Source organism: Capra hircus, chromosome 1 (genome assembly GCF_001704415.2).
Source record: "Capra hircus breed San Clemente chromosome 1, ASM170441v1, whole genome shotgun sequence".
NCBI classification, from domain to species: domain Eukaryota; kingdom Metazoa; phylum Chordata; class Mammalia; order Artiodactyla; family Bovidae; genus Capra; species Capra hircus.
In genome coordinates this window covers 67,313,777-67,336,335 of record NC_030808.1, presented here as the reverse complement: position 1 = coordinate 67,336,335, position 22,559 = coordinate 67,313,777, and the positions used below count along the sequence as shown (strand labels likewise).

General features: G+C 40.2%; 1 protein-coding gene across 3 annotated transcripts in view; it reads right to left on the bottom strand.

Moving 5' to 3' along the window:
- Positions 1-19,919, bottom strand: part of SEC22A (SEC22 homolog A, vesicle trafficking protein) — an 89,322-nt gene extending 69,403 nt beyond the window's left edge. For 2 of the 3 annotated variants that reach the window (XM_018045723.1, XM_018045739.1), the window contains exons 1-3: positions 19,718-19,737; positions 17,661-17,755; positions 1,505-1,705 (exon numbers count right to left, since the gene is read on the bottom strand). In XM_018045723.1, coding sequence (XP_017901212.1) covers positions 1,505-1,705; positions 17,661-17,665 — 206 coding nt within the window. In that variant the 5' untranslated portion in view covers positions 17,666-17,755; positions 19,718-19,737. Of the gene's footprint in view, positions 1-1,504; positions 1,706-17,660; positions 17,756-19,717 lie in introns of all 3 variants that reach the window. The other variant, XM_005675036.2, reaches the window with a different exon arrangement.

Genomic DNA, 22,559 nt, shown 5'->3' with positions numbered 1-22,559 from the left:
TCCTTTTAAGCCAATAAGGTAGAGGAACAAAAAACATTTGCAAACAACCGTTTGGTTTTTTAGAGTCCAGGATATCTGCCAGAATTAATACATATTCAAACCAATCTGTCTTGGCACTACACAACAACTGGAACTCGGGATGATAAACCCAGGGCACTAAAAGAACCTATGAAATATTTTAAGGTTTCAGGCTTTTTCTTCAAAATACAGAAGTAGACAAAGATATCATTTTAGATATATTTTAACCACCATGACCATCACCACATTTTCTAGCTAAAACTCCCAGAAAGACCAAGTAAAGACAATGCTCATTATCCCAGGTAATCCAAGTAAATATAGACCTTCTTTAAGGTTCTCTTCTGGGCTTCTCTGAAACTCACTGGGCATGTCTACCCTCACATTTTCAGTTTCTATGTAAATAACTCAAAAATCTCTCTACCACTTCAACTGAACGCCTTGTTATAACCTCAAGTAAAATGATGAAAATGGAGCTTCACTGTCTCCCTCTTCTTCCTCACCACATAAGCAACCCTTTTCAAAGATCTCATTCTGTCCTATTCCAATTCCAAGTCAACTTCGTCCCTTTCTTCTCTTCATCTCTGATATTCTATCTCATCAGGCTTAACCATTTCTTCTTCTGAAGTATCTTTCTTGTTGGCATTTTCTTTATCATTTGCACTTTTATGTTACGAGTTCAGGCCCTAATTACAAGTTGACTTCTCTCCTCTACTCAGACTTTCCATTTCACCCTATATTTTCCTGTCTCAGCATTGTTTTTTATAAAGCTATTTTCCTCAAACCTGCAATAACAGTTTCCTAAACTTTTTACATCATCAAAGTGACATCCCTCGACCTGAACTTTCAGGGAGATGTAGGATATGGCCCCACGCTAATTATCTCACATTTCCCATAATTATCCCTACATCACCATTCACTACTCCAGGCCAGATTACTGCACCTACCACACTTTGATCTTCAGCCACAGCATTCATAAGACTGTTGTCTTTCATGTCTTCTAGATCTCTGTTCAAATGTCACCCTCTCAGAGAGGCCCCTGACCACCAAAAGTCACTATCCCACTGCTCATTATTTATTGGGCACTATGTCAATAAATAATAATGATGAGCACTATCTCCTCTCACTAGGATATAAATCTTGTAAGTTCTTTGAGGGCAGCTATCAAGTATGATTTTTTATATTTCCCATGAAAGTTTTCCTGGACATGTAAGAACACCAATAAATACCTAATGATCAGTTTACAAGACAGAATATCTGCAATCTGTAAAAATATAAAATTTTCTAAAGCCAGACATAAACACAGAGAAACTACAAAAAGGGTAATGACATAACAAATATTATTTAGTATAAGCTCAGAATCACATAATTTTTGACTTGAAAAGTTTTCCTAAGCTAATCAACACTGATTTCTATTTCAACAACTAAAATTTCATTAAAACGACAACCAGTAAGCGAATGATTCTAAGGGAGCAAGCTGAAGTCTTACTTAATATTATAACGTCCAGTTTTCAGTGCACATCTATCAGGGAGCTGAGCCAGTTTTCTTGAGAGCATTTTAAAATACTTTCTGCACTCCTGCATGCCTGTGCCTCGCTCACAGTCAGTGGAAGCAGAAAGTGGCAGTCCATCTCTGACACGAACGACTGAGGCAGATAAAATCATAGACATCTCCACCAGCAGAGAAGGCCTGAAACAAAATTAACAAGTTGACTCAGGTAAGAAATTAAATCCAAGGCTGATAAACAGTGCAAAGATGTGCAACTCACTAATACTCAAAGACTCACTAATTAAAGCAATGACATATCATACTTTCCCTCACAAATTAGCTGTTAAAAAAGCCCACTTGCTTCCTTCTGGCATTTCTATAAGTATACATGGAAATAAATATTGGAATAAACAGCATGTAAAAACAATTTGGTGATGCTCAACAAGAGTTAAAAAAAATATGCCCTTTGACCACTATATATATATATATCCTTATCCTAAAGAAGATAATCAGATTTAGAAAAAAAATTTTAAACGGAAAGACATTTTTCTCATAGAAAGAGCTGAAAACCTAAACATTCAACAACAGGGGGATGGTTAAACAAATTATTGGTACACCCCATGATGGAATATAATGCAACTAAAAGTTATGTTTGTTAAGAACAGTTTAATGATATGGTAAAAGGTTTATATGTTAGGTATTTGAAAAGCAGGATCAAAACTGTATATGCTGTTTTCCATAAAGACACAGAGAAGGAAGAAGGGAGGGATAAATGGCGAAACAGATACTGGAAGGAAACATGACAAAATCAGAATGCTCATTTCCAAGAAACAGTATTATGGGTGACAGTTATTTTACAATTTCCTAAGTCTCCACAATATTCCACAATGGGAACATATTATTTTCATAATCAGATAAATGTTTTATTCAAAATAAGTCTTAAAGCTAAAGGAATACTAATCAATACTGTTCTCAATCTTTTTGCCAGAAAGCAAATCATAATGTATGGATGTGAGAGTAATGTATGGATGTGAGAATGGACTATAAAGAAAGCTGTGCACTAAAGAATTGACGCTTTTGAACTGTGGTATTGGAGAAGACTCTTGAGAGTCCCTTGGACTGCAACGAGAGCCAACCAGTCCATCCTAAAGGTAATCAGTCCTGAATAGTCTATTGGAAGGATTGATGCTGAAGCTGAAACTCCAATACTTTCACCAGCTGATGCGAAGAACTGACTCACTGGAAAAAACCCTGATGCTGGGAAAGACTGAAGGTGGGAGGAGAAGGGGACGACAGAGGATGAGATGGATGGATGGCATCATCAACTCAATGGACATGAGTCTGAGTAAACTCCGGGAGTTGGTGATGGACAGGGAGGCCTGGTGTGCTGCAGTCCATGGGGTCGAAAAGAGTCGGACACGACTGAGCAACTGAACTGACTAAATCATAATGACCTGTTTTATTACATTCTAATCATGCTTTATAAAAATAAATGAAAGACCATAGGTTTTTGCAGGTCTGAAAGAAATCAGGTAAACAGTCAAATTTTGATAAAATACACACATATACAGTGGTTCTCAAATTTCAGCCTGTATCAAAACCACTGGAATTTTTATTAGAAATGCAGATTTCTGGGTCCATCCCTCAAAAAATTCTGATCCATCGACTATGGGGTGGAGCTTGAGCATTTTCCATTTTAAGCAAATTCCCCAAGTAATTACTATACTTATCTAAGGACCATACTTTGAAAAAAACTGAATTACAACATGTTCAGTTCAGTTCAGTCACTCAGTCATGTCCGACTCTTTGCAACCCCATGAATCACAGCACACCAGGCCTCCCTGTCCATCACCAACTCCTGGAGTTCACTCAGACTCACGTCCATCGAGTCAGTGATGCTATCCAGCCATGTCATCCTCTGTCATCCCCTTCGCCTCCTGCCCCCAATCCCTCCCAGCATCAGAGTCTTTTCCAATGACTCAACTCTTCACATGAGGTGGTCAAAGTACTGGAGTTTCAGCTTTAGTATCATTCCTTCCAAAGAAATCCCAGGGTTGATCTCCTTCAGAACGGCCTGGTTGGATATCCTTGCAGTCCAAGGGACTCTCAAGAGTCTTCTCCAACACCACACTTCAAAAGCATCAATTCTTCCGTGCTCAGTCTTCTTCACAGTCCAACTCTCACATCCATACATGACCACTGGAAAAACCATAGCCTTGACTAGATGGACCTTTGCTGGCAAAGTAATGTCACTACTTTTGAATATGCTATCTAGGTTGGTCATAACTTTCCTTCCAAGGAGTAAGCGTCTTTTAAGTTCATGGCTGCAGTCACCATCTGCAGTGATTTGGGAGCCCCCAAAAATAAAATCTGACACTGTTTCCACTGTTTCCCCGTCTATTTGCCGTCAAGTGATAGGACCAGAGGCCATGATCTTAGTTTTCTGAATGTTGAGCTTTAAGCCAACTTTTTCACTCTCCTCTTTCACTTTCATCAAGAGGCTTTTTAGTTCCTCTTCACTTTCTGCCATATGGGTGGTGTCATCTGCATATCTGAGGTTATTGATATTTCTCCTGGCAATCTTGATTCCAGCTTGTGCTTCTTCCAGCCCAGTGTTTCTCATGATGTATTCTGCATATAACTTAAATAAGCAGGGTGACAATATACAGCCTTGATGTACTCCTTTTCCTATTTGGAACCAGTCTGTTAGCAGTCTATATTTAAGTGATAACTTTCCTGCCAGGCCATAGAGCATAATGCCACTAAATACGTCTCCTTCACTAGCAGCAGTAAAATTGAAAAATTTGGTAACAATGTCATAGGCTTTTTTCAAGATAATACTCAGAGACTAAATTAATCCTTACCTAATCAGCTTAGTTAGTTCAATATTATCTCACTCCAAAAACGAAAAACTGAATTAGTAATATATCAAACAATGACAAAGAAAATCAGTTGGTACCAAGTTTGGAAACCAGGGGCCCCTAATTTTTGTCGCTGTGTCAAGTTGAAATCTGAGTGCCCAATCATGATGATAACTGATAACACAACTTAACCCAAATAATAAAGCTAATGCATTAAATTTACTTCCCCCTTTACCTCTATTCATGAGGGGATGAGAGGAAAAGCTAGGTATTAATATGTCATTATCCTTTAATATTTTCCTTCTCCATTTATTTGAAAGGAAAAAAAAAAAACCAGCAGGAATTAAATTAGTCTTTACCATAATGGAATCTTCAAACAAAAGTTCCAACGTGACATATCCAAATCATTTTTTTTCTTCCTATTGAACCAGCTCCTTTTTCCTTCTGAAGGCAGTAGCAAAAGAAAGCTGGGATCAAGGGATAATGTCTATACTATAAATCTCTTTTTAAAGTTGTTACATTTATTAAACTACAATTGTAACATTTAGCCTAAGTGTAAGAAATTAGGAAAATGGCTTACTTTATACCCTTATAATTTATGATTTAAACAGAAAATTTCATCTTTCCAGAAGTATACTGAAACACAATGACCACTCTAGGACTTAACATGAGGGCAAGATTGTGACTTACAGTTTCCAAACATCCATATTCTTAGTACTGTTTAAAAGAAACTGCATTCTTTATGTTTCATCTTTCTAGGATCTCAACAGAAATATTAGGAATAAGCTTTACCATACAATGCCAACTTTCACATAACCTTCAAACCTACTCTTTTCTTTTTATATGACTTAAGACAGAAATGTATGATTCATACTTCCTAAAAGAATACCAACCTAGTTAAGTTCCATTCATTTAATGAACATTTATTATTTATGCCAGGGGCTACGTTAGACATTAGGAATAGATAGTTCCTACCACGGAGAAGCATCAATCCAGAATTAAATTCAGATGGAAAGAGCAAACATAGCAAAAGTTATATTGCCAACTGCTTTACTAACTGGAAAACTACCGTTACACAAACTTGCCTTTCAGATATTCCTAATATACAGTTTTAGGCTTGTAAGCAAAAGCACAACAGCAGTGACATTCCCTTTCTAACTTCTTGAAAGGCTTTCAGAGAGGCTTCAATAGACCCACTGATAAGATTTCTCTGAGGAGAAAAAATTAAACCTCTTCCTTTCAGAGTCATTTAACCTAGCATTCAAACCAGTGAACTAAGAAAAGAAATTGGGATGACAGTTAGTGAACAATACGAGGCTTGACTAATTTATAGACTTTAGTCACCTTCAGTTCAGTTCAGTCATGTCCAACTCTTTGGATTAGCAATCTTTCCGTTATTTACTCAATACATACACCCCACCTTTTTTATTTTTACCTTGAATTCTTAATACAGTTCCTTAAACATACACACACTCCAATCTTAATCTGGACTGTGGCAGTAGAAAAAGGAATCTGTTGACATTAAGGCCAAGCTCGGGTTCAGTTCAGTCAGTTCAGTCACTCAGTCGTGTCTGACTTTTTGCAACCCCATGAACTGCAGCACACCAGGCCTCCCTGTCCATCACCAACTCCCGGAGATCACTCAGATTCATGTCCACCAAGTCAGTGATGCCATCCAGCCATCTCATCCTCTGTCATCCCCTTCGCCTCCTGCCCCCAATCCCTCCCAGCATCAGAGTCTTTTCCAATGACTCAACTCTTCACATGAGGTGGCCAAAGTATTGGAGTTTCAGCTTTAGCATCAGTCCTTCCAAAGAAATCCCACGGCTGATCTCCTTCAAATTGGACTGGTTGGATATCCTTGCAGTCCAAGGGACTCTCAAGAGTCTTCTCCAACACCACAGTTCAAAAGCATCAATTCTTTGGCGCTCAGCTTTCGTCACAGTGCAACTCTCACATCCATACATGACCAGTGGAAAAACCATAGCCTTGACTAGATGGATCTTTGTTGGCAAAGTAATGTCCCTGCTTTTCATATGTTATCTAGGTTGGTCATAACTTTCCTTCCAAGGAGTAAGCATCTTTTAATTTCATGGCTGCAATCACCATCTACAGTGATTTTGGAGCCCAGAAAAATAAAGTCTGACACTGTTTCCACTGTTTCCCCATCTATTTCCCATGAAGTGATGGGACCAGATGCCATGATCAGAGTTTTCTGAATGTTGAGCTTTAAGCCAACTTTTTCACTCTCCACTTTCACTTTCATCAAGAGGCTTTTTAGTTCCTTTTCACTTTCTGCCATAAGGGTGGTGTCATCTGCATATCTGAGGTTATTGAGATTTCTCCCAACAATCTTGATTCCAGCTTGTGCTTCTTCCAGCCCAGCGTTTCTCATGAGGTACTCTGCATAGAAGTTAAATAAGCAGGGTGACAATATACAGCCTTGATGTACTCCTTTTCCTATTTGGAACCAGTCTGTTGTTCCGTGTCCAATTTTAACTGCTGCTTCCTGACCTGCATATAGGTTTCTCAAGAGGCAGGTTAGGTGGTCTGATATTCCCATCTCTTTCAGAAATTTCCACAGTTTATTGTGATCCACACAGTCATAGGCTTTGGCGTAGTCAATAAAACAGAAATAGATGTTTTTCTGAACTCTCTTGCTTTTTCCATGATCCAGCAGTTGTTGGCAATTTGATCTCTGGCTCCTCTACCTTTTCTAAAACCAGCTTGAACATCTGGAAGTTCATGGTTCACGTATTGCTGAAGTCTGGCTTGGAGAATGTTGAGCATTACTTTACTAGCGTGTGAGATGAGTGCAATTGTACAGTAGTTTGAGCATTCATCCCTTTCTTTGGGATTAGAATGAAAACTGACCTTTTCCATTCCTGTGGCCAATGCTGAGTTTTCCAAGTTTGCTGGCATATTGAGTGCAGCACTTTCACAGCATCATCTTTCAGGATTTGAAATAGCTCAACTGGAATGCCATCATCTCCACTAGCTTTGCTCATAGTGATGCTTTCTAAGGCACACTTGACTGCACATTCCAGGATGTCTGGCTCTAGGTGAGTGATCACACCATCGTGATTATCTGGGTCATGAAGATCTTTTTTGTACAGTTCTTCTATATATTCTGCCACCTCTTCTTAATATCTTCTGCTTCTGTTAGGTCCATACCATTTCTGTCCTTTATCGAGCCCATGTTTTCCTGAATTGCTGAAATGGGCAACTTTAACTCAGATGAACATTATATCTACTACTACAGGCAAGAATCCCTTAGAAGAAATGGAGTAGCCATCATGGTCAACAAAAGAGTCCGAAATGCAGTACTTGGATGCAGTCTCAAAAACGACAGAATGATCTTTGTTTATTTCCAAGGCAAACCATTCAATATCACAGTAATCCAAGTCTATGCCCAAACTAATAACGCTGAAGAAGCTGAAATTGAATGGTTCTATGAAGACCTACAAGACCTTTTAGAACTAACACCCAAAAAAGATGTCCTTTTCATTATAGGGGACTGGAATGCAAAAGTAGGAAGTCAAGAAACACTTGGAGTAACAGGCAACTTTGGCCTTGGAATACGGAATGAAGCAGGGCAAAGGCTAATAGAGTTTTGCCAAGAAAATGCACTGGTCATAGCAAATACCCTCTTCCAAAAACACAAGAGAAGACTCTACACACGGACATCACCAGATGGTCAACACCGAAATCAGACTGATTATATTCTTTGCAGCCAAAGATGGAGAAGCTCTATACAGTCAACAAAAACAAGACCAGGAGCTGCCTGTGGCTCAGATCATGAACTCCTTATTGCCAAGTTCAGACTTAAATTGAAGTAGGGAAAACCACTAGACCATTCAGGTATGACCTAAATCAAATCCCTTATGATTACACAGTGGAAGTGAGAAATAGATTTAAGGGACTAGATCTGATAGATAGAGTGCCTGATGAACTATGGATGGAGGTTCGTGACATTGTACAGGAGACAGGGATCAAGACCATCCCCATGGAAAAGAAATGCAAAAAAGCAAAATGACTGTCTGAGGAGGCCTTACAAATAGCTGTGAAAAGATGAGAAGTGAAAAGCAAAGGAGAAAAGGAAAGATATAAGCATCTGAATGCAGAGTTCCAAAGAATAGCAAGAAGAGATGAAGGCTTCCTCAGCAATCAATGCAAAGAAATAGAGGAAAACAACAGAATGGGAAAGACTAGAGATCTCTTCAAGAAAATTAGAGATACCAAGGGAACATTTCATGCAAAGATGGGCTCGATAAAGGACAGAAATGGTATGGACCTAACAGAAGTTCAGGTTAGGATACCCTTAAAGTCTAGGCAGGGTAGTGGCTGGAGAAAACATGGAAAAGCTAGTGGGAACTGAGAAAAGGGAGAGGTTAAGACACTTGCATGGAAAGATTTGACAGCAGTAGTTTTATTGGGGTTATATATACATTTTTAGTACACTGGTCCATTCTCCCTCACCTTTAACAGAAAAAAAAAAAAAAAAGTAGCACATGCCTTTACACAGCATCAGAAAACTCACAGGAAATCTGAGTGCTGGCTTATATATTCTTTGCCCAATAGTAACTGCTAGAGTAAAAATTTCCACAATACCAAACTCCTATAGCAGTGGTTAGCAAGCAGTCTTTTAGATCCAAGACAACAAGACGCTGGCCTTTCTTCTTCAGAATGTTGTAGGGTAATGACTGTGGTTCCAAGGTTCCAGGAAGGCAATCTCTCAAAAGTAGTAAACAAAACCCAACACGTAAGTACATTTTATATCTACCTTACAGCAAGATGCTTTCAAAATGCCACTTTTAAGGGAAAAAAAATAATAATTTCATGACAGGTTAATCACTCTTACTTTTAGTCTGTTATTTCCCAAACTTCCGTCATCCAAGTACCATTTTCAGAAGTCATATTACCATATCTGCATCCCACCTGTACTATTTTTTACCTAATACAGGTCTTTCAATTGATTTACTTTTTGCCCTATGCTTAGCAATAGCATCTATGAAATCAGTTTTGAGGTGTTAGGTTTTCCTTCTAATTTAAATCAAAATATATAAAGAACTTTTGTCTTATCAAACATGTGTGGGAAAATTTTTGCAGAATTTCTTTTATGTTTATCTGCTTATCATTTGAATTATCTTGCCTATCTTAAGTTACCAAAGTTTGGGAAACACTACTTTGGTACATACTGTTTTATTAAAAGTACTAGCTGAAGATCTGTCTCTCTCCTTTTGACTCCCCCACTTCTCCTTCCTCCCTCTTCTCTTCTCTATGTAACTCTGTGAACCTCTCTGGGTGTTCCAGGCTGTGGAGAGCACATAGGGAACTGATTACTGGCTAGACTGCTCTTTCCCTTTTGATTCCCCCTCTTCTCCTCCTGGTCACCTGTATCTCCCTCCTCCCTCTTCTCTTCTCCATGTAATTCTGCAGACCTCTCTGGGTATCCCTCACTGTGGAGAATCTTTTCTCCATTAACCTAGATGTTTTACCATCACTGCAATATGGATGGAGAAGTCTTGAGGCTACTGTAAGAATAAGACTGAAAAACCAGAGGCCGAAGGCTTAAATCCAAAACTTGAAAACACCAGAAAACTCCTGACTCCAGGGAATATTAATCAACAAGAGCTCATCCAAAAGCCTCCATACCTACACTGAAACCAAGCTCCACCCAAGAGCCAACAAGTTTCAGAGCAAGACATACCATGCAAATTCTCCAGCAACGCAGGAACATAGCCCTGAGCATTAATATACAGGCTGTCCAAGTCACACCAAACCCATACACACCTCAAAACTCACTACTGGACACTTCATTGCACTCCAGAGAGAAGAAATCCAGCTCCACTCACCAGAACACTGACCCAAGCTTCCTTAATCAGGAAACTTTGACAAGCCACTGGTCCAACCCCACCCACAGGGAGGAACCACAAACTTCCAGCATAGAGAAAGGCCACCCCAAACACAGCAATCTAAACAAGATGAAAAGGCAGAGAAATATCCAGCAGGTAAAGGAACATGATAAATGCCCACCAAACCAAACAAAAGAGGAGGAGATAGGGAGTCTACCTAAAAAAGAATTCAGAATAATGATAGTAAAAATGATCCAAAATTGTGAAAACAAAATGGAGTTACAGACAAATCGCCTGGAGACAAGGATTCAGATGATGCAAGAAATGTTTAACAAGGACCTAGAAGAAATAAAAAAGGGTCAGTCAATAATGCATAATGCAATAACTGAGATCAAAAACACTCTGAAGGGAAACAACAGTAGAATAACTGAGGCAGAAGATAGGATAAGTGAGGTGGAAGATAGAATGGTAGAAATAAATGAAGCAGAGAGGAAAAAAGAATTTTTAAAAATAAGGACAACCTCAGAGACCTCTGGGACAATGTCAAATGCCCCAACATTTGAACTATAGGCGTCCCAGAAGAAGAAGACAAAAAGAAAGGCCATGAGAAAATAGTTGAGGAGATAATAGTTGAAAACTTCCCTAAAATGGGGAAGGAAATAGCCACCCAAGTCCAAGAAACCCAGAGAGTCCCAAACAGGATAAACCCAAGGTGAAACACCCCAAGACACATATTAATCAAATTAACAAAGATCAAACACAAAGAACAAATATTAAAAGCAGCAAGGGAAAAACAACAAATAACACACAAGGGGATTCCCATAAGGATAACAGCTGATCTTTCAATAGAAACTCTTCAGGCCAGAAGGGAATGGCAGAACATACTTAAAGTGATGAAAGAAAATAACCTACAGCCCAGATTACTGTACCCAGCAAGGATCTCATTCAAATATGAAGGAAAAATCAAAAGTTTTACAGACAACCAAAAGCTGAGAGAATTCAGCACCGCCAAACAAGCTCTTCAACAAATGCTAAAGGATCTTCTCTAGACAGGAAACACAGAAAAAGTTTATAGACTCAAACCCAAAGCAACAAAGTAAATGACAACAGGATCATACTTATCAATAATTACCTTAAATCTAAATAGGTTGAATGCCCCAACCAAAAGACAAAGACTGGCTGAATGGATACAAAAACAAGACCCCTATATATGCTGTCTACAAGAGACCCACCTCAAAACAAGGGACACATACAGAGTGAAAGTGAAGGGCTGGAAAAAGATATTTCACACAAATGGAGACCAAAAGAAAGTAGGAGTAGCAATACTCATATCAGATAAAATAGACTTTGAAATGAAGGCCGTGAAAAGAGACAAAGGACATTACATAATAATCAAAGGGTCAATCCAAGAAGAAGATATAACAAGTATAAATATATATGCACCCAACATAGAAGCACCGCAGTATGTAAGGAAAATGCTAACAAGTATGAAAGGGGAAATTAACAGTAACACAATAATAGTAGACTTTAATACCCCACTCACACCTATGGACAGATCAACTAAACAGAAAATTAGCAAGGAAACACAAACTTTAAATGATACAATGAACCAGTCAGACCTAATTGATATCTATAGGACACTTCACCCCAAATCAATGAATTTCACCTTTTTCTCAAGTGCACATGAAACCTTCTCCAGGACAGATCACATCCTGGGCCATAAATCTAGCCTTGGTAAATTCAAAAAATTGAAATGATTCCAGGTATCTTTTCTGATCACAATACAATAAGATTAGATGTCAACTACAGGAAAAAAAAACTATTAAAAATACAAAATGGAGGCTAAACAGCATGCTTCTGAAAAACCAACAAATCACAGAAGAAATGAAAATATGCATAGAAACAAATGAAAATGAAAACACAACAACCCAAAACCTATGGAACTCAGTAAAAGCAGTGCTAAGGGGAAGGTTCATAGCAATACAAGCTTGCCTCAAGAAACAAGAGAAAAGTCAAATAAATAACCTAACTGTATCCGGTAGTCATACATGGATGTGAGAGTTGGACTATAAAGAAAGCTGAGCACCAAAGAACGTATGTTTTTGAACTGTGGTGTTAGAGAAGACTCTTGAGAGTCCCTTGGACTGCAAGGAGATCCAACCAGTCCTTCCTAAAGGAGATCAGTCTTGGGTGTTCATTGGAAGGACTGATGTTCAAGCTGAAACTCCAATACTTTGGCCATCTGATGTGAACAGCTGACTCACTTGAAAAGGCCCTGATGCTGGGAAAGATGGAAGGTGGGAGGAGAAGGGGACGACAGAGGATGAGATGGTTGGATGGCTTCACTGGCTCAATGGACATGAGTCTGAGTAAACTCCAGGAGCTGGTGACGGACAGGGAGGCCTGGTGTGCTGCAATTCATGGGGTCTCAAAGAGTAGGACATGACTGAGCTGAGCTGAACACCTAAAGCAACTAGAAAAGGAAGAAATGAAGAACCCCTGAGTTAGTAAAAGGAAAGAAGCCATAACAATTAGGGCAGAAATAAATGAAAAAGAAACAAAGGAGACCATAGCAAAAATCAACAAAGCTAAAAGCTAGTTCTTTGAGAGGATAAATAAAATAGACAAACCATTAGCCAGATTCATAAAAAAAAAAAAAGGAGAAGAATCAAATCAACAAAATCAGAAATGAAAATAGAGAAATCACGACAGATAACACAGAAATACAAAGGATCATAAGAGACTGCTATCAGCAACTATATACCAATAAAATGGACAACTTGGAAGAAATGGACAAATTCTTAGAAAAGTACAACTTTCCAAACTGAACCCGGAAGAAATAGAAAATTCTAAACAGGCCCATCACAAGCATGGAAATCAAAAGCATAATCAGAAATCTTCCAGCAAACAAAAGCCCAGGACCAGACAGCTTCACAGCTGAATTCTAACAAAAATTTAAAGAAGAGCTAACATCTATCCTACTCAAACTCTTCCAGAAAACTGCAGAGGAAGGTAAACTTCCAAACTCATTCTATGAGGCCACCATCACCCTAATACCAAAACCAGACAAAGAATGCCACAAAAAAAGAAAACTACAGGCCAATATCACTGATGAACATAGACGCAAAAATCCTTAACAAAATTCTATCAGAATCTAACAACATATTAAAAAGATCATACATCATGACCAAGTAGGCTTTATCCCAGGGATGCAAGGATTCTTTAATATCCACAAATCAATCAATGTGATAACCACATTAACAAATTGAAAGATAAAAACTATATGAATATCTCAATAGACGCAGAGAAAGCCTTTGACAAAATTCAACCTACATTTATGATAAAAACCCTCCAGAAAGCAGAAATAGAAGGAACATACCTCAATATAATAAAAGCCATATATGACAAACCCACAGCAAACATTATCCTCAATGGTGAAAAATTGAAAGCATTTCCCCTAAAGTCAGGAACAAGACAAGGGTGCCCACTCTCACCACTACTATTCAACACAGTTTTGGAAGTTTTAGCCACAACAATCAGAGAAGAAAATGAAATAAAAGGAATCCAGATTGGAAAAGAAAAAGACAGACGCTCACTGTTTGCAGATGACATGATCCTCTACATAGAAAACCCTAAAGACTCCATCAGAAAATTACTAGAGCTAATCAATGACTACAGTAAAATTTCAAGATATAAAATTAACACATAGAAATCCCTTGCATTCCTATACACTAACAATGAGAAAACAGAAAGAGGAATTAAGGAAACAGTTCCATTCACCATTGCAACGAAAAGAATAAAATACTTAGGAATAAATCTACCTAAAGAAACAAAAGACCTATGTATAGAAAACTATAAACACTGATGAAAGAAATCAAAGGTGACACAAATAGATGGAGAAATATACCATGTTCATGGATCAGAAGAATCAATATAGTGAAAATGAATATACTATCCAAAGGAATCTATAGATGCAATACAATACCTATCAAGCTACCAACGGTATTTTTCAGAGAACTAGAACAAATAATTTTACAATTTGTATGGAAATACAAAAAACCTCGAATAGCCAAAGCAATCTTGAGAAAGAAGAATGGATCTGAAGGAATCAACCTGCCTGACTTCAGACTATATTACAGTCATCAAGACAGTATGGTACTGGCACAAAGACAGAAATATAGATCAATGGAACAAAATAGAAAGCCCAGAGATAAATCCACACACCTATGGACACCTTATCTTTGACAAAGGAGGCAAGAATATACAATGGAGAAAAGACAATCTCTTTAACAAGTGGTGCTGGGAAAACTGGTTAACCACTTGTAAAAGAGTGAAACTAGAACATTTTCTAACACCATACACAAAAATAAACTCAAAATGGATTAAAGAGCTAAACGTAAGACCAGAAACTATAAAACTTCTAGAGGAAAATATTCAAGAATATACAATGCAGAAAAGACAATCTCTTTAACAAGTGGTGCTGAGTACAAGCTGGAATCCAGATTGCCAGGAGAAATATCAATAATCTCAGATATGCAGATGACACCACCCTTACGACAGAAAGTGAAGAACTAAAGAGCCTTTTGAGGAGAGTGAAAAAGTTGGCTTAGAGCTCAACATTCAGAAAACTAAGATCATGGCATCTGGTCCCATCACTTCATAGCAAATAGATGGGGAAATAGTGGAAATAGTGTCAGACTTTATTTTGGAGGGCTCCAAAATCACTGCAGATGGTGATTGCAGCCATGAAATTAAAAGATGCTTACTCCTTGAAAGGAAAGTTATGACCAACCTAGACAGAATATTAAAATGCAGAGACATTACTTTGTCAACAAAGGTCCATCCAGTCAAAGCAATGGTTTCTCCAGTAGTCATGTATGGATGTGAGAGTTGGACTATAAGGAAAGCTGAGCACCAAAGAATTGATGCTTTTGAAGTGTGGTGTTGGAGAAGACTCTTGAGAGTCCCTTGGACTGCAAGGAGATCCAACCAGTCCATCCTAAAGGAGATCAGTCCTGGGTGTTCACTGGAAGGACTGATATTGAAGCTGAAACTCCAATACTTTGGCCACCTGATGTGAACAGCTGACTCATTTGAAAAGAACCTGATTCTGGGAAAGATTGAGGGCAGGAGGAGAAGGGGATGACAGAGGATGAGATGGTTGGATGGCATCACTGGCTCAATTGACACGGGTTTGGGTAGACTCCAGGAGTTGGTGATGGAAAGCAAGGCATAGCGTGCTGTGGTACATGGGGTCGCAAAGAGTCAGACACGACTGAGTGACTGAACTGAACTGAAGAGAAAAACAATAGGCAAAACACTCTCTGACATAAATCACAGCAGGATCCTTTATGACCCACCTCCCAGAGTAATGGAAATAAAAGCAAAAATAAACAAATGTGACCTAATTAAACTTAAAAGTTTTTGCACAAGAAGGAAACTATAAGCAAGGTGAAAAGACAGCCTTAAGAATGAGAGAAAATAATAGCAAATGAACCAACTGACAAAGAATTAATCTCAAAAATATACAAGCAGCTCCTGCAGCTCAATTCCAGAAAAATAAATGACCCAATCAAAAAATGGGCCAAAAAACTAAACAGACATTTCTCCAAAGAAGACATACAGATGGCTAACAAATACATGAAAAGATGCTCAATATCACTCATTATCAGAAAAGTGCAAATCAAAACCACAATGAGGTATCATCTCACACCAGTCAGAATGGCTACTATCCAAAAGTCTACAAGCAACAAATGCTGGAGAGGGTAGGAAGAAAAGGGAACCCTCTTACACTGTTGGTGGGAATGCAAACTAGTACAGCCACTATGGAGAACAGTGTGGCGATTCCTTAAAAAACTGGAAACAGAACTGCCATACGACCCAGTAATCCCACTGCTGGGCATACACACCAAGGAAACCAGAATTGAAAGAGACACGTGTACCCCAATGTTCATTGCAGCACTGTTTACAATAGCCAGGACGTGGAAGCAACCTAGATGTCCATCATCAGACAAACAGATAAGAAAGCTGTGGTACATATACACAATGGAGTATTATTCAGCCATTAAAAACAATACATTTGAATCAGTTCTAATGAGGTGGATGAAACTAGAGCGTATCATACAGAGTGAAGTAAGTCAGAAAGAAAATCACCAATATAGTATACTATTGCATATATATGGAATTTAGAAAGATGGTAACGATGACCCTATATGTGAGACAGCAAAAGGACACAGATGAACACAGCAAAAGAGAACAGTCTTTTGGACTCTGTGGGAGAAGGCGAGGGTGGGATGATTTGAGAGGGTAGCATTGAAATGTGTATATTATCATATGTGAAGCGGATCACTGGTCCAGGTTCAATGCATGAGAGAGGGTGCTCAGGGCTGGTGCACTGGGATGACCCTAGGGGATGGGATGGGGAAGGAGGTGGGAGGGGGGTCCTGGATGGGGAACACATGTGCGCCCGTGGCTGATTCATGTTGATGTCTGGCAAAAACCACTAAAATATTGTAAAGTAATTAGCTTCCAATTAAAATAAATAAATTAATTTTTTTAAAAGTACTAGCTGAGATCTGGGAACTGGGGTGTAGCTTTGGAGAAGGCTATACTAATTGTGATGCACTGGACTGGGGGAAGATTGAGTGAAACGAGAAGGATTTCATGCAGCCATAGGTTAGCAGGAAGGTACTTGGGAGATAGAGCCTGAAAAGAGGTGAAAAGGGTACGAAAAACAGCCAGAGTTTATTTTGCAACTTTACCTGTGCCCCGCATCTTATCGATAGCCTTTGGTATTTTTATTATAGGTACTTGTACTGCATAGTATGCATAAGAACTCTGGCTCCAGAGTAGATCATTCACACATCTAGGAAGAAGGCCTTCAACACATACTCAATTGCATCAGTAATTTGTGTAACACCTCACAGTTAACGAAGAGTGAGGGAGGTATAACCTCCATTTTATGGATGAGGAAACTTTCCTCAGTGTCACACTGCTAATATATGGCAGTGCTTAAATCTAAGTCTCTTGTATATCTCTACATCACTGTGCTCCTCCTATAATCAACAAGGGGCAAGAAGCCAGTGATACAGGAATTAGCTATTCATTCTGAAATAACAATTTTTAAAAACAGCTTATATACTATACAGTATTATAGTTAACAGGGTGTACTATGAAACCAAATTGCCTGGATTCAAAAACTGGCTCTACCGTTTAGTAATTGTGTAAACTTGGGCAAACTGTCTTTTTATGCTCAATACCCTCATCTGTCAATTTTGACTACCAATAGCACCCATCTCACAGGACTGTTTAAAGATACTAATAGTATCTACCACATAATAACATGTAAAGAACCTGAAACATCACCTTGCAGATGGAAAGTGCAATATTAAGCGTTTGTTATTATTGACTGTCCTCTATTTACCACTTTATACACATTACCTCATTTAAGCCTTCCAATACCCTGTGAGGTAGTTATTATCCATTCCATTTTATCTCTGAGGAAATTCAAGCCCAGAAAAGTAATCTATTCAATCCTGAAACGAGCAAGTGACAGAATTAAACTCAAGCATAATTCTAACCACACTCTGAAATGTTGCCTATCAACATATTTAAGCTTCTTACTCAACTACATTGGAGAAGGAAATGACAACCCACTCCAGTGTTCTTGCCTGGAGAATCCCAGGGACGGGGGAGCCTGGTGAGCTGCCGTCTGTGGGGTCACACAGGGTCAGACACGACTGAAGCGACTTAGCAGCAGCAGCAACTCAACTACATGGATAGGAAGGTCGACAGTACCTGTTTGTTAAGACCTAGACTCATTGGAAAAGAGCCTGATGCTGGGAAAGATTGTAGGTGGGAGGAGAAAGGGACAACAGAAGATGAGATGATTGGATGGCATCACTGACTCAATGGACATGAGTTTGAGCAAGCTCTGGGAGTTGGTGATGGACAGGGAAGCCTGTGCGCTGCAGTCCATGGAGTCGCAAAGAGTTGGACACGTCTAAGCAGCTGAACTGAACTGCAGGCTCCATTAATACACCAGTATAAAATACACTGAAGATTTTTAAGAATCAATTATGTACACACTGGCTTTCCTGGTGCCTCAGATGGTTAATAATCTGTCTGCAATGCAGGAGACCCAAGTTTGATCCTTGGGTGGGGAAGATCCCCTGAAGGAGGAAATGGCAACCCACTCCAGTATTCTTGCCTGGAGAATCCTATGGACAGAAGAGTCTGGTGGGCTACAATCCGTGGGATCACAAAGACTCAGACACGACTACCACTTTATAATCACTTTATACACATACACACACACACAAACACTAAACTAATTATGGTTCTCAGTATAGGCAATGCCCAGATGCCCCTTAAATTGGGGTTGTGTTGTGTGCTTGGTCCCTCAGTCCGGTCTGACTCTTTGCAACTCCATGGACTGTAGCCTGCCAGGCTCTTCTGCCTATGAAATTCTCCAGGCAAGAATACTGGAGTGGGTTGCCATTCCCTTCTCCAGGGGATCTTCCTGACCCAGGGATCAAACCCAGGTCTCCCACATTGCAGGCAGGTTCTTTACCATCTGAGCCACCGGGGAAACCATTATCTTAGCACTTGAACAAATGCCAGTAACCTGCAAAGGGACTCAGAAAGTTTTAAGAAGTGGCTGTTCCACCTGTTAGCTGAGATCCCATCATCTCCCTCCTGGTGGCCGACACCTCACCCCTAGGCTTTGCCTTGGCTGAAGCAAAGCATAGAAGGAACTGATTCTCAAGCTTTCCCACTGCCCCAGGTGGATGACCCAGGAAACTAAACGGGGCGGGGCAAAGCTGCTGTTTTCACTGTCAGAGAGATTAAAGGCAGCTGAGGCTCGGCCTCCTATTCCGGAACCCTCAGCTACCTGTCGAGCCAATTGCTTAGGTCTCCCTTATGCCACATCGTTTCCTAAGTGCCATTAACAGGACCTTCGGTTTCTGTGAGCCAACGCGGGCAAATCTCTGGGTTCAATGCTTGAATTAGCATTGAGGTTGAACTACCTCACAAAAAAGCTATGTAACCCTGCCTAAAAGAAAATAGGAAGTGCCGTGTCAAGCTCTCTGGGCCACCTAAACAGCCTAGGAGGGCCACCGTGTTTCTGACACCTGGGCGCCAGGGAATGCCGCTTAACCGCTGGCACCTCAGAGCGACTGTCCCTCCCTCCTCGGCCCCCTGCCCAAGCTGCCCGATATCCCGGCAGGTCAGCCGAAGGGCAACCGCCGTTCGCGCGGCCCCAGTGAAGTTGAAGGGAACGAAGTCCCAGCAATCCCACCCCTCCAAAGCTCCACGACTCCGACGACTCCCGCTCCCACGCCACGAACTTAGTTCCCGCCCGGGGTAGGTAGGTCTGTAGTCCCAACGGCGAGAGTCAGGACCGTGGCAGGAGAACGGGAGAGAGAGGCGAGCGGCAGATCAGGGTTCGGGCGACCCCAAGAAGGGACGAAGGACTGGGAGGGGCCGGGCCGTACCTGTCGAGCCGAGACCCGCCGCTCCGAGTGACGCGCTTCGCAGTGCACTGTGGGACCGGGGAGTGGCCTCTCCCCGGGGCAGCCCCGCGTGCAACGTGGCTGGCACCCAGCGGGATCAAGCCCCGCCCCCGTTCCTTGCTCAGGCCAATCAGGTTCTGGGGGAAGGACACACTTACCCGCCGGCTCCGGAGGAGATTGACAGCTTTTCACGCTTCTACGCCAAGAGAGTGGCCAAGTCCTGGATTGACTGATTATACTGTCCCTCGCAAATAAGGCTGATCTCCGGTCTGCCGCCTGTACCTGCAGGTAGTTTGTTTCTTATGCGGCCCTGCAGGAAACACTTATAGAAGGAGCATGAAAGCTCCACTCTGAGTGAACAAGAAAAGGACCTGTCCCATTATTACCACGCCCGGGAAGGCATCCTACCTTGACAAAGAAATGCCAAATGCTGTTCCTGCAGTCCATCCTAGCTTTTGCATCGGTCATGCATTATTAAACAAGTGCTTACTGACTGCATACTATGTGCCAAGCCCAGGTTAGGCATTGGGTTATAGGAGTGAATATAACTTTCGGTGGATCTAATGTGTGATAGGAGCAAGAGATGTTAAAGCATAAACATTACGTAATTATAAATTGTGATCAATTCTATGAAGAAAAATTAGTGAGTGCAACGATAGATTAATAAGGACTATGGGGAAAGAGTTCTTTGAAGAAGTGCCTTTGAAGCTCCAGGCACATGAAAGAGCCTTTAAGAATGTTGCAGGCATAGAGAATGTTATGTTTGAGATTGTTGGGGCATGAAAGAATTTGATGTGTTCTAGGAACATGTCACTGAAAGGAAGTCAGTGGGGCTGAGGTGTAGGAGCAAACGAGTCGAAATGAATCAGAGGCCAGACTATGCAGGCTCCTCCTGGCCACATTATAAATTTTAGACTGTATTTTGGAATGTATCTTAAGGTCAATGGGCAGCTAATAGAGTGTTAAGTAGGGTCAGATTTACATATTTATTAATAAACTCTCACTTAGGCTATTTGTGGGGAATAGTTTGAAAGAGGAGAGAAGGGCTTATTGGAAGTCCTGTTTGGAGGCAGTTACATTAGTCAAGGCCAGAGATGATGGTGGCTTGAGCTAGGGTAATGACACTAGAGACAGAAAGATTTGGGTAATTTTGAAATACTTATTTATAAATTAGAGGTGGAATCCAAAGGATGTAATAAATAATTGGTTTGCCTAGAATGATAAAGAAAAGCAGAGCATTAAGAATGCCTCCATGACTTACTAGATGAATTCAGAACCCATTTACTGACTCAGGGAACCTAGAAGGAGGAGCAAACGGTCTTGGACATATTAAGTTGGACATGCTTGTATATGGAGATGTCAAACAGATTTGGAGATGTAAGTCTGAAGTCCAGAAGCAATGTCTGGACTAATTATATAAATTTGCTGGTTGTTGGAGTGGGTTAACCAAGCAATTCCACTCCTAGATGTATGTGGAACAGAAATCTATTCATTTGTTTACCATAAACATATATAAGAATATACCACATATATAAGAATTCTCATAGGATAAATAAACTTTAGAATATTCACATAGTAGAACAGTATACAGGAAAGAGAATGAACAATCAACAACTACATACAAAACATGGATGAATCTCACAACTGTAAAACTGACTGATAAAAGCCAGACACAGAAACTGTATACTACTTGATTCTACTTATATAACATTCAGAGACAAAAATAATATATGGTAATAGAAGACTGTTGGTTACCCTTAGGTGGCATTAAGGTTTAGAAAGGGCCCCTAGGGGCTTCTGGGGTTCTAGTAATGTTTGATCTGGATGTTAATTACACTAGTGTGTTTGATTAATGAAAACTCATAAGGTTGGGAATTCCATGGCAATCCAGTGGGAACTCTCCCTGCTTCTACTGCAGGGGGCACGGGTTCAAACCCTGATCAAGGAACTAAGATCCTGCATGCTACATGGAGGTGGCAAAAAAAGAAAAGAAAATTTGTCAAATTGCACACTTAAGATATGTAATGTTTAGTATGCATCTTATTATTCAATAGAAATTTTATATTTTTAAAGTGTTATGGTGATTCAGCCATAAATAAGTGACTGGTACCAAACTAAACTAACTTTCCTACCACAAACAATAGAAAACTGAACCAAACCTATGAGACAAGTATCTCTTCAGACATTGGACAGTAGGCACAGTAGAACTGTGATCTTAGAAAGAAGGAAAGCAAATAAGATGAGCCCAAAGGTGTCCCTGGAGAAGGCAATGGCACCCCGCTCCAGTACTCTTGCCTGGAAAATCCCATGGACAGAGGAGCCTGGTGGGCTGCAGTCCATGGGGTCGCGAAGAATCGGACACGACTGAGCGATGTCACTTTCACCTTTCACTTTCATGCACTGGAGAAGGAAATGGCAACCCACTCCAGTGTTCTTGCCTGGAGAATCCCAGGGACGGGGGAGCCTGGTGGGCTGCAGTCTATGGGGTTGCACAGAGTCGGACACGACTGAAGCGACTTAGCAGCAGCAGCAGCAGCAAAGATGTCCCCAGATTTTCTTTCTGGTAGTATTTTCCAAAGCACAGGATTGAAGAAAGCTAAGCAGAATACAGTACTCTCTCTAACTGAGGAGAGTGAAATTTGAATTATGAGAGATGGAGGCAACTGAAATTTGCAGGGCAGAGAACCAGATTAAGAGTTTCAGAAATATGCGTGCGTCTCCTTGAATCTTTGGCATAGCTTTAATGAGACTCCAGGAGGCTGGTTAAATAACAACTACTGTGGGAACTACAAGCTGAACAACTACTAGATCTTAAATAAGGTTT